The sequence below is a fragment of the Mesoplodon mirus genome (genome assembly GCF_964341445.2).
Source record: "Mesoplodon mirus genome assembly, chromosome: 12".
NCBI lineage: Eukaryota > Metazoa > Chordata > Mammalia > Artiodactyla > Ziphiidae > Mesoplodon > Mesoplodon mirus.
The window spans coordinates 101,394,551-101,407,613 of record NC_138988.1 but is presented as its reverse complement, the minus strand read 5'-3'; the positions used below and the strand labels follow the sequence as shown (position 1 = coordinate 101,407,613).

The 13,063-nt window shown below is 48.4% G+C and overlaps 1 protein-coding gene across 6 annotated transcripts in view; it reads left to right on the top strand.

Annotated features, from left to right (window-relative positions):
• Nucleotides 1-13,063, top strand: part of RREB1 (ras responsive element binding protein 1) — a 141,466-nt gene that overhangs the window by 97,417 nt on the left and 30,986 nt on the right. For all 6 annotated transcript variants that reach the window (XM_082638472.1, XM_082638473.1, XM_082638470.1 and 3 more), the window contains 2 exons: nucleotides 6,918-7,062; nucleotides 7,626-7,762. In XM_082638472.1, the coding sequence (XP_082494598.1) occupies nucleotides 6,918-7,062; nucleotides 7,626-7,762 (282 nt within the window). The remainder of the gene's footprint in view (nucleotides 1-6,917; nucleotides 7,063-7,625; nucleotides 7,763-13,063) is intronic.

The window sequence follows — 13,063 nt, the reverse complement described above, 5'->3', positions numbered from 1 at the left end:
ATAGGAATGCCAGAGATTTCTGTGCATTAATTTTGTATCCTGCTACTTTACCAAATTCATTGATTAGCTCTAGTAGTTTTCTGGTAGCATCTTTAGGATTCTCTATGTATAGCATCATGTCATCTGCAAACAGTGACAGCTTTACTTCTTCTTTTCCAATTTGGATTCCTTTTATTTCCTTTTCTTCACTGATTGCTGTGGCTAAAACTTCCAAAGCTATGTTGAATAAGAGTGGTGAGAGTGGGCAACCTTGTCTTGTTCCTGATCTTAGTGGAAATAGTTTCACTTTTTCACCATTGAGGATGATATTGGCTGTGGGTTTGTCATATATGGCCTTTATTATGTTGAGGAAATTTCCCTCTATGCCTACTTGCTGCAGGGTTTTTACCATAAATGGGTGTTGAATTTTGTCAAAAGCTTCCTCTGCATCTATTGAGATGATCATATGGTTTTTCTCCTTCAATTCGTTAATATGGTGTATCACGTTGATTGATTTGCGTATATTGAAGAATCCTTGCATTCCTGGAATAAACCCCACTTGATCATGGTGTATGATCCTTTTAATGTGCTGTTGGATTCTGTTTGCTAGTATTTTGTTGAGGATTTTTGCATCTATGTTCATCAGTGATATTGGCCTGTAGTTTTCTTTCTCTGTGACATCTTTGTCTGGTTTTGGTATCAGGGTGATGGTGGCTTCGTAGAATGAGTTTGGGAGTGTTCCTCCCTCTGCTATATTTTGGAAGAGTTTGAGAAGGATAGGTGTTAGCTCTTCTCTAAATGTTTGATAGAATTCGCCTGTGAAGCCATCTGGTCCTGGGCTTTTGTTTGTTGGAAGATTTTTAATCACAGTTTCAATTTCAGGGCTTGTGATTGTGTGTTCATATTTTCTATTTCTTCCTGGTTCAGTCTCGGCAGGTTGTGCATTTCTAAGAATTTGTCCATTTTTTCCAGGTTGTCCATTTTATTGGCATAGAGTTGCTTATAGTAATCTCTCATGATCGTTTGTATTTCTGCAGTGTCAGTTGTTACTTCTCCTTTTTCGTTTCTAATTCTATTGCTTTGGGTCTTCTCCCTTTTTTCTTGATGAGTCTGGCTAATGGTTTATCAGTTTTGTTTATCTTCTCAAAGAACCAGCTTTTAGTTTTATTGATCTTTACTATCGTTTCCTTCATTTCTTTTTCATTTATTTCTGATCTGATCTTTATGATTTCTTTCCTTCTGCTAACTTTGGGGTTTTTTTGTTCTTCTTTCTCTGATTGCTTAAGGTGCAAGGTTAGGTTGTTTATTTGAGATGTTTCCTGTTTCTTAAGGTAGGATTGTATTGCTATAATCTTCCCTCTTAGAACTGCTTTTGCTGCATCCCATAGGCTTTGGGTCATCGTGTCCCCATTGTCATTTGTTTCTAGGTATTTTTTGATTTCCTCTTTGATTTCTTCAGTGATCACTTTGTTATTAAGTAGTGTATTGTGTAGCCTCCATGTGTTTGTATTTTTTACAGCTCTTTTCCTGTAATTGATATCTAGTCTCATAGCGTTGTGGTCGGAAAAGATACTTGATACGATTTCAATTTTCTTAAATTTACCAAAGCTTGATTTGTGACCCAGGATATGATCTATCCTGGAGAATGTTCCATGAGCACTTGAGAAAAATGTGTATTCCGTTGTTTTTGGATGGAATGTCCTATAAATATCAAGTCCATCTTGTTTAATGTATCATTTAAAGCTTATGTTTCCTTATTTATTTTCATTTTGGATGATCTGTCCATTGGTGAAAGTGGGGTGTTAAAGTCCCCTGCTATGATTGTGTTACTGTCAATTTCCCCTTTTATGGCTGTTAGTTTTTGCCTTATGTACTGAGGTGCTCCTATGTTGGGTGCATAAATATTTACAATTGTTATATCTTCTTCTTGGATTGATCCCTTGATCATTACATAGTGTCCTTCCTTGTCTCTTGTAATAGTCTTTATTTTAAAGTCTATTTTGTCTGATATGAGAGTTGCTACTCCAGCTTTCTTTTGATTTCCATTTGCATGGAATATCTTTTTCCATCCCCTCACTTTCAGTCGGTATGTGTCCCTAGGTCTGAAGTGGGTCTCTTGTAGACAGCATATATATGGGTCTTGTTTTTCTATCCATTCAGCCAGTCTGTGTCTTTTGGTGGGAGCATTTAACCCATTTACATTTAAGGTAATTATCTATATGTATGTTCCTATTCCCATTTTCTTAATTGTTTTGGGTTTGTTATTGTAGGTCTTTTCCTTCTCTTGTGTTTCTTGCCTAGAGAAGTTCCTTTAGCATTTATTGTAAAGGGGGTTTGGTAGTGCTGAACTCTCTCAGCTTTTGCTTGTCTGGAAAGGTTTTAATTTCTCCATCAAATCTCAATGAGATCCTTGCTGGGTAGAGTAATCTTGGTTGTAGGTTTTTCACCTTCATCACTTTAAATATGTCCTGCCAGTCCCTTCTGGCTTGCAGAGTTTCTGCTGAAAGATCAGCTGTTAACCTTATGGGGATTCCCTTGTGTGTTATTTGTTATTTTTCCCTTGCTGCTTTTAATATGTTTTCTTTGTATTTAATTTTTGATAGTTGGATTAATATGTGTCTTGGCATGTTTCTCCTTGGATTTATCCTGTATGGGACTCTCTGTGCTTCCTGGACTTGATTAACTATTTCATTTCCCGTATTAGGGAAGTTTTCAACTATAATCTCTTCAAATATTTTCTCAGTCCCTTTCATTTTCTCCTCTTCTTCTGGGACCCCTATAATTCAAATGTTGGTGCATTTAGTGTTGTCCCAGCGGTCTCTGAGGCTGTCCTCAGTTCTTTTCATTCTTTTTTATTTATTCTGCTCTGCAGCAGTTATTTCCACTATTTTATCTTCCAGGTCACTTATCTGTTCTTCTGCCTCAGTCATTCTGCTATTGATCCCTTCTAGAGTATTTTTAATATCATTTATTGTGTTGTTCATCATTGCTTGTTTCCTCTTTAGTTCTTCTAGGCCCTTGTTAAATGTTTCTTGCATTTTCTCTATTGTATTTCCAAGATTCTGGATCATCTTTTCTATCATTATTCTGAATTCTTTTTCAGGTAGACTGCCTATTTCCTCTTCATTTGTTAGGTCTGTTGGGTTTTTACCTTGCTCCTTCATCTGCTGTGTGTTTTTCTGTCTTCTCATTTTGCTTATCTTACTGTGTTTGGGTTCTCCTTTTTGCAGGCTGCAGGTTCGTAGTTCCCGTTGTTTTTGGTGTCTGTCCCCAGTGGCTAAAGTTGGTTCAGTGGGTTGTGTAGGCTTCCTGGTGGAGGGGACTAGTGCCTGTGTTCTGGTGGATGAGGCTGGATCTTGTCTTTCTGGTGGGCAGGTCCAGGTCTGGTGGTGTGTTTTGGGGTGTCTGTGGCCTTATTATGATTTTAGGCAGCCTCTCTGCTAATGGATTGTTTTGTGTTCCTGTCTTGCTAGTTGTTTGGCATAGGGTGTCCAGCACTGTCGCTTGCTGGTCGTTGAGTGAAGCTGGGTTTTGGCGTTGAGATGGAGATATCTGGGAGATTTTCGCCGTTTGATATTACATGGAGCTGGGAGGTCTCTTGTGGACCAGTGTCCTGAAGTTGGAAAGAGAGAGAGAGAGAGAGAGAGAGGAGAAAGAGAAAGAAAGAAAGAGAAAAAGAAAGGAGATAAAACAAAGATAAAATAAAGTTATTAAAATAAAAAATAATTATTAAGAAAAAAATTTTTAAGTATTCAAAAAAAAAAAACGGACGGACAGAACCCTAGGACAAATGGTGAAAGCAAAGCTATACAGACAAAATCTCACACAGAAGCATACACATACACACTCACAAAAAGAGGAAAGGGGGAAAAATAATATACTTGCTCCCAAAGTCCACCTCCTCAATTTGGGATGATTCGTTGTCTATTCAGGTATTCCACAGATGCAGGGTACATCAAGTTGATTGCGGAGCTTTAATCCGCTGCTCCTGAGACTGCTGGGAGAGATTCCCCTTTCTCTTCTTTGTTCGCACAGCTCCCGGGGTTCAGCTTTGGATTTGGCCCTGCCTCTGCGTGTAGGTCGCTGGAGGGCGTCTGTTCTTCGCTCAGACAGGACGGGGTTAAAGGAGCCGCTGATTCCGGGGCTCTGGCTCCCTCAGGCCGCGGGGGAGGGAGGGGCACGGAGGCGGGGCGAGCGTGCGGCGGCAGAGGCCGGCGTGATGTTGCACCAGCACGAGGCGCGCCCGTGCGTTCTACAGGGGAAGTTGTCCCTGGATCCCGGGACCCCGGCAGTGGCGGGCTGCACAGGCTCCCAGGAGGGGAGGTGTGGAGAGTGACCTGTGCTCGCACACAGGCTTCTCGGCGGCGGCAGCAGCAGCCCCAGCGTCCCACGCCCGTCTCTGGGGTCCGCGCTTTTAGCCACGGCTCGCGCCCGTCTCTGGAGCTCCTTTAAGCAGCGCTCTGAATCCCCTCTCCTCGCGCACCAGGAAACAAAGAGGGAAGGAAAAGTCTCTTGCCTCTTAGGCAGGTCCAGAGTTTTCCCGGGCTCCCTCCCGGCCAGCCGTGGCGCACTAACCCCCTTCAGGCTGTGTTCACGCCGCCAGCGCGCTCTGACTGAAGCCCGAGCCTCAGCTCCCAGCCCTGCCCTCCCCGGCGGGCGAGCAGACAAGCCTCTCGGGCTGGTGAGTGCCGGTCGGCACCGATCCTCTGTGCGGGAATCTCTCCGCTTTGCCCTCCGCACCCCTGTGGCTGCGCTCTCCTCCGCGGCTTCGAAGCTTCCCCCTCCGCCACCCGCAGTCTCCGCCCGCGAAGGGGCTCCTAGTGTGTGGAAACCTTTCCTCCTTCACAGCTCCCTCCCACGGATGCAGGTCCCGTCCCTATCCTTTTGTCTCTGTTTTTTCTTTTGCCCTACCCAAGTACATAGGGAGTTTCTTGCCTTTTGGGAGGTATGAGGTCTTCTGCCAGCGTTCAGTAGGTGTTCTGTAGGAGCTGTTCCACGTGTAGATGAATTTCTGGTGTATCTGTGGGGAGGAAGGTGATCTCCGCGTCTTACTCTAACGCCATCTTCCTCAACTCCTCCAGGATATTCGTTTTTAAAATTCATTTTGAGTGATTTCTTGAAAGGATGGGTTTGGTACTAATTTACATCCCATAGTATTAACATACTTCCTCAATTCTTAGATGCCTAAATTTTTTTTTACATTTCTAAAATTGGAATGGGCCGTACAATAAATGTCGAAAGAAACTTGCCAGCCTTTCTTTTTTTCTCCAAACACTGATGTTAAATGATGGTCTCCTTAACTCCCAATCGCCTTAAAATAGAGGCAGTACATAGAACAAGGCTGTTTGTCTCCGTTAACTTTCTCAAGGCTTTAGGTGACCAAAAACTAATAATAAAGCATTCTCCTCTAATAATCTAAGCAAGGTATTATGTGGATGTGGACATGATGGTTGTCTGTGATTCTTTTCCATTTTCTCCCACTAGATCTTTCTGACTCACCACACTGAGTCCCCCTAAGAGAACAGAGGGCTGGCCTGAGCCTCCTTCCCTGAATCCCATTTCTCAGAGGTTAGGCCACATCTCGCCTACTGGTGGATGACTGGGCTGGTGCTCTTCGGGCAGAGGCTAGTGTGGTCACGGGCTGACGTGGGGACCCCTCGACCTTCTAGAGTATGTCTGTAGGGCCAGAACCAGGGAAATCCTAGCTCTTAGCTCCACACACTCATAGAAGGAGGACTCACGGGTGTCTGGGGGCAGAGGTTGTGAGTGGGCAAGGTGTTACCTAGCCGTCTCGTTGAATCATTGGCCTGAGAGCCTGAATTGTTGCTGCTTGTGGTTCATGAGCTTCTCAGCCCTTTTATCCCTAGCCTGTCTCCTGTACAGAAGGTGCAGCAGAATGTGAGCTTGAGCTGAGCAGAACTTCTTCTTAGAAGTCTGACAGGATCGTTTATGAAAACTTGCTGTCTTTTCCCATTCCTGAGAACATCTCCAGTAAGATAATCCCATCAGAGGGTTATTTATAAAAAGCTGTGGCTACATTCCCACATCTGGCACAGTTTAACCCCGGTCAGAGATGCCGATGCCGATGATGACTGTCATTAGGAAAAGTAAACCTTTTATGTCACAAAGCAAGGAAATTGAGACTTTTTGTAATGCCATTCTTTCTTTCCCTATAGCTCTTGGGACCTGGTTCCTAGAATGTTTGTTTTAGAACTTGATAATGTAAGGTCACTTAAGTCAGGTCACCCATAAAACTCTCTTTTTGGAACAGACATGCATACTAATATAATACTTTCTTGTATGTGTATTCCTAGTCCTGTAGATGTCAGGGTTGCAACATGTAACTTATCCCATTGTCCCAGCTACTTTCATGATCTGCAAATCCATGTAAGACCTTGGAGAACATGGGCAGGCTTTCAGGTCTCAGGCGCTTCAGACGTGTGCTCGGTCAGCACTTCTCAAATTTGACCCCCAGCATGCTTCCAGAGGCAGAAGAGAGAGAACACATTCTACTGGTAGACGGGGGTGGGTTCCGGGACCACAGAGTGGTTTCTTGGTTTACGAACTAGTGGTACCTGGGACTTCTTTTGTCTATATAGAATTATGTGCCCTAAAATAGTACAGCTTGTCTGAATAAGCAGAACCGATCATCAAATGGTTTGTTTTTATCTCATTAGTGCCAGTGAAGTTCATGAATATCTTCCAAGAGACAGCAAGGCCCTGAGCCACGTTTTTGGATAGCACTTCGTTGTGAGAGCTTCACGAGGGGTTCAAGGAGATTATAAGGTTTTTAAAAAGAAGTCACTGTATAAATTATACCCCGTACCTCTTAACTGAGGACACCTTAACTGCCAGTGCCCAAACAGAAAGTATAAAACATTTAAACTAAACCAACTCGGTCTTTGCTAAACCACACTGTGTGTGTGTGTTCTTTCCAGACACATGAAGATCCACGACAAGGACCCCAGCAGTACTACAGCTGCAGCCCCTCCGTCCCCACTGAAGCGCAGGCGGCTGTCCTCCAAAAGGAAACTGAGTCATGATACCGAGTCAGAGAAGGAGGACCCAGCGCCTGCTAAAAAGGTCCTCTCTGCCCCCAGCACAGATGTGCCTACCCCAGGGACTCTTGGCAGAAATCCCTCCAGCCTTTACTTTTGCAGTCAGGGGCTTGGCGTACACCCATCCCAAGCTTCTAACCTCTGTTTCCCTGCACTGTTTCATAAGGTCTCTGTAGAAAAGGGTACCTGTTTGCTCTTCCTTTGTGAAAGGAAGAGCCCCCCGGCTGAGCCCACTGATGATTTGAGGAGCTTGTTTCATTGTTCCCGGGGTTTTTTGTTTCTCCAGCTAGAATGGAAGGTTCTACTAAGTATTAGGGACTCTTCTGTCCTCACTCTTTTATTCCTAGTGCCTGGCAGGTACTAGGTGCTCCGTGACTATTTGTTGAATGGGTGAGTGGGTTGAGGGTGGGTGGGTGGGTGCTGGTGTTTGGTGGGGTTTTGTTACATGAAACGTTGGTCAGTAGCATCCTTAATGCCTAGGAGGGAAGCGTCCTTTTCCTCTCAGATTCTGGATTTAGTGTCGACTTCTCTGAAACAAACCACGTGGGAGCCCTCCCTTGTGACTTAATGTTTCTTCTTTCCCCTAAGATGGTAGAGGACAGGCAGTCGGGTGACATGGAGAAGAAAGCTGATGAAGTGTTTCACTGCCCACTGTGTTTCAAGGAGTTCGTGTGCAAGTACGGGCTGGAGACCCACATGGAGACCCACTCAGATAACCCGCTAAGGTAGGAGAGAGGCTGGGGCAGGCTTGTGCTCTGGGGGCGCCTCCTTGTGATGTGTGATGCAACTTACCTCCTGTTACTCCAGCCTGGGCTGTGAGGCCATTAGTGAGGCCGATCAGAGTGCTTGCGGGGGTGGAAGTGGGGCTGAGAGGGGTCAGAGCAGGTGGCTGCAGCCCCAGGAGGATTCACCAGCGCCACGGTACTTCCTGCACTCCTGCCGGGGCCCCTGGGCGATCCCCATGAGCCCCCGCCCACGGGGAGCCTCCTAGCACCGGGCTTTGGGCAGCAGACACGCTTTCTTCACAGAAGGTGTTGCAGCCCAAATGGTCGTTAGCTGCGCCCGTGTGTGTGATAAGGACGGGGAGGGCAGATCAGGTGCTCGTGGGCGTCTGGAACGGGCTGGTAGCACAGAAACCTAGGAAAGCATTTGGGGGCAAGACAGAGTTCTGTTGTGCAGGACACGGGACCCGAATGAAGCCTGTCGCAGTAGCAGCAAAGGTGGTGGTTCCGCTGGTCCAGGCTCCACATAGTTTTTCTGATTCTCATTGGTCCCAGGCGGACCTCCGGCAGAATTTGGGCCTGGGGTGGGGGGAGCTCGGCTTTCCTCCCCGACTTTCTTCCCTACGTTTTTATCAGGCAGAAAGCCCTTTGTTCCTGCTGAGCAGGTACCCTCTTTCTCTCTGAAACTGCTGCTGTATCATTTTTAAGGTGCTGTAGGGGAGCCTCTGGTATTGTGAGACTTGAAAGTAGCACGTCCTGAGAGGCACAGCTGAAGGTTCCCAAGGCAGAGGCCAGTGCATACGTGGTTGCAGCTTTGGGTTTCAGAAGACAGCTTGGGAGTGTAGAAATCTGGACATCTGTTTGTCTTACTCACCAATACATGGACCACATTTCCTTCTTGGGGGCACATGTTTGGTTGTGACCTAGGAGTGAAAAGGTCTGAGGCAGCTGAACATGTTTGTGTTTGGGGAAAAGCCTAATTGTCCAGTAACATAAAGTCGTGTCAAATAATCATTATCCTTAATCACATTAGCTTGACATTTTTCCATTAGAGAGAAAAAAGAATTTATGGAGAGATTAAACTCTGAGCAATTGAAGTGCTAGAACATGTCTTTAGGTGACTGCCCCGTCTTGGGAAACTCCTGGATGTGACGGGCAGACATGGACTGGTGGTCAGGACCCTGGGTCCCTGTCCCGCCTCTGCTCACATGGGGCCTGGACCAGCTGCATCTGAACCTCGAAGGAGAGCTGGACCAGATCGTCCTTGTGTTCCCTTTCAGGCCTGAAATTCTGTGACTCTGAAACCTGCCTCTTAACAGTTGTTCCTGTCTACCAAGAAAAAGCACTTGGCTCTTCCTTTTGTAGGCCCTGTCGTTCTGAGAGATTCAGGAACTTGACTTCATGGTTTCATTAACGTCCACAGCATCCCAGGATGCGGGCTGGTGGTGGGTGGTAACTATTGAAATAGTTCTCTAGATGCAGGACCTGAGCAAGCGGAGGTGAAGTTACCAGACAGACCTCATGTGGTGAGTCGTGGGCAGAGGCAGGAATAGCTGCTGCGACCCCCAACCCTCCGACCCCCGTCGGCGCTTCTGACCCGGCACGGCGGGGTGCCTGAGTCCACACACTGCTCCTCTCTGGGTTCCTCCCTAGGTTTTCTTTCACTTTGTGTTTTATTCTGTGATCAGATACCATCTTAGGAACTACCCATTTACCCTCTTCTAGATGATTCTGTCCGACAGGGAAAATCACTTAACTCTCAAGAGAGATTTCTGGGCAGCTGGAGCCTGCACAGCACAGTGTATAGCAGTGATAGAGGAGGATCAGGTGTCCCCTTCTTTAGTGCTGGCCGGCACCAGGGCGTGGGCGCTCCTGGAGCGGGGCCTTCTGGACAAGCACCTAATCTGGGGGCAGGCTGGGCTGGCTACTTGGAGAACATGGAGACGGGAATCGCCTTGGACACTGGTTCACTGTTTTACATGATTTGGTGCATACTTCACTTGCCGTGACTCCAAGGCTGTGAAGTTAAACCTCAGGTCCACCCTTGCCCACTTGGTAACAGCATCCTTTGTTTGGGGAGGGTGGACCGGAGGAGTTCTGAGCCTGGTGGAGGGCTCGGCCCCTCCCGGCAGTGGCGTGAGAAGAGGTTGCCTTGCATCCATGATGGGGGGCAAGCATGCCATCCCCTGTCTGGCGGCTGTTGCTGTGTGGGTGGGTCTTGTGTCTGGGAACCAAAGGAGTTAATTACAGAACATAGTTAATTTCCCTTCTCTCCCCTCTGCTCTGCCCTCCACATAATGGCCTGCTATCAGAGGATGCCATGGGGACAGGCATGAGCCGGCAGGGCCCAGCCAGGCAGTGAACTGTGACGGTAGCTAGTGGGAGAGACTGCTTGTTAACCCAGAGCTAAAATAGGCACCAACTCTATTTGCAAACCCCAAAGGCAGCAGAACCACAGTGGGATGCTACCAGTTTAGACAGAAAGTTTATAACTCGAAACAGCTGTTGGCTTCTTTCTCTCCCTCTCCTGCCCTTACCGCCCACCCCCAAAGCTGGCAAGGTGCCCGTTGTTCCTTAATAAAAAGCATTGGAAATCCAAACTCATGTAAACGCCGAGGCCTTTCTCCTGCAGTGCCTTGTGTTTCAAGTTAACGAAGTGTAAGCGTAGAGCAAAAGGAAGACACAGACCACTGTAGTGATTCTGGCTCCGACTGTCGGGTTCGTTTTCGCCCTGGCGTGACCAGACCCGCGGTGACTTGGCCCTTCCGTACAGCCCCCCAGACAGGAGAAGCAGAGGCTTTTTGGGAGCTGGCACTTGGGACTGGAGGTGACAGAGTGTTCAGTGAGCAGGTGGATGCAGAGAGGACATCCCTGTGTGAGGGTGGCTGGGTGTTGAATATCGTGCCTGGTTATAAGAATAGAACAGAGTAACAGGCTGTCCGCTGCCCTGAGTAAAGTTAGCTGGGAGGGAAGTCCAGGTCAGCACCCACCAGTGCAAACAGGAGGAGAGCCACAAGGGCCACCTTAAGTTTTCTAGAAGCCACATTCTGAAAAAGGAAGAAGAAATAGCGAAATTGATCATGCTTTGCTGAAATTGATCATGCTTTGCTGGTCTACTAATGTATCCAAAATATAATGTCAGTACAGAAATCACCAGTGATGTGATTTACATTCTCATTCTCATACAGTCTTTGCCATCTGGTGTGTGGGGCATGATCGCAGCCCATTTCAATCGGAAGAGGCACATTCCAAGCCCCCAGCAGCCCATGTGTAGGTGCGAGCCTAGGACAAGCCCACCTGTAGCTGGGAGGGCTTTGTCTCAGACCCCGCCCCCCCCCATTTTGTGTCTGAATGACTAGTCTCTGGCTAATGGGGGCTGGGCTGGGCTGGGGGGACCTCTGGGTAGTCACGGTGGCATTGTGGCTGCAGCTGGGGGCGAAATTTGGCAAAAGTTATTGTATAATCTTATGTGTCTTCTTGATTAAAGGAGATCGGGTAATAAATAATTTTTAAATTAGTTCAGCTAAAATGTATCTGGCAAATGAATGAGTGCTTGTTGTGTGCCAGGCCCTTGATCAGACTTAAGAAAAAAGCGGTGACAGTGGAGACAGGGCCCCTCGAGGGCTGTCAGCAAAAGAGTAAGAGCAATTATAATGGAGTGAAGTGGGTCAGTTCAGGGCCAGACAGGCCAGCAGCCTCTTGTCCAAGCAGAGGGAGCCAGGGAGCCAGATAGGTTGGCGGAAAGCTTCCCACGGCATTTTACATTGGATGCTGGGGCCCTTGCCCGGGGCAGGCCCTCCTCAGTCCAGTCCAGTCCAGTTACCCATCCTAGTTGTCTGTGAGGAAAATGTTATGGTAATGCCCTTAAATCTACATGGGGAGTTGGAACGTGGGGACCTGAGTGGGCTCTGCGGGCACGGGGTGGCACGGAGAGGAGGGCAGGTGCCCACAGGCATGGAGGGCGGGCTGCCAGAGGTGGGGAGAGTCACCAGGACCGCCTTCTTCTGGATTCTCAAGTGTTCCAGGGAACGTTCGACTGCCTGCCCTGCACCTCATCCCCCCTCGACACTCCCGTCACCTGCAGGGAGACCCTGAGACTGACTGACATGGCGCTGGTCCCACACTTGTTAGTTAAATGTCATCCTAAAAATAGGGAGAGGGTATAACAAAATACTCTTCAGCATCTCGTATAAGAGCCCCAGGGGTCTGAGGCTCAGCCAGGTGGAGGGCAGATTTAAAACGATGCTGGGGGCTGAGGGAGGAGAAGATCCGCCCCCTGACTGGCCGGAAGCTGGAGGCCTCTGTCCGGGCGGCCCCTCCCCACCCTGCCCAGGGGCCTCTCAGCCATGTGGAGTGGGCACTGCCGCCGGCTTCTGGGCTCACCCCAGCCGCCCGTTGAGCAGTCCCTGGACCTGCCCGGCTTCCCGCTGCGTTGCTTCGGTCGAACAGACCTAGCAGGGCGTCGGGACGCAGTGTGCAGCCCGGCGGATTCCTGGGCGTGGGGAGGGCAGGCTGCCCCTGGCCAGGGCCCTCTCACAGGCCGTCACCGTTGCTCCCAGCAACTGGGAGAGATTAGTGCAGCTGTTGGCTGTCAGCTCTGCGGCTGGGAAGCGGGGGAGGGCAGGGAGGGTGGGCACCCGGGGAGAGGGGTGTCTGAACCGGGCGGGGCTCTGAAGAGAAGCTGTTTGCACTCGCCCCTCTTGCCTCCATAGACAGAACAGAGAAAATGAAGCCTGAAATCCCTTTAAAAAGGAATGTCAGTCCCTTGATAAAACACTGTAATGAGCAAGAAATTCAGTATCTCAAGGAAGCAACCAGGGTGACTGCCGCTTTCTCGGCAAGGTATTTCCCAGGTTCTGATGACAGGGCCGGGCCTGCTGCTGCTCCGGGAGTGTTGGGAAGACTCCCAGTTGAGCCACTGTCCAGGGCCCAGGCATTAAGGGTGTGACACGGGTTGTAGAAGGAGCTGGGACACCTGCAGGAACCATCCTCTGAACACACAGCGCAGCAGCTGCAGCAGAGGGGTGGTGAGGGCGCCGGCTGCAGCCTGACCGGGGCCTGGCGTCTCCGTGGCCTTGGGCTCAGTTTCCCCATCTGGAAAATGGACTTAGGGGCTGTGTGAGGATGAAGGGAGCATCCACAGTCCCCAGACTGTAACAAACAATCAATGAACATTTACTCCTGATACTATTATTTAGAACATGTGTTGTTTTTAATATTTTAACCCTTGCGACACTTAGAATTACGGGTTCGTGTCGCTCTCTGGGAATCCCATTCCAGTAAAATAGAGAAGGAAGCACGTTG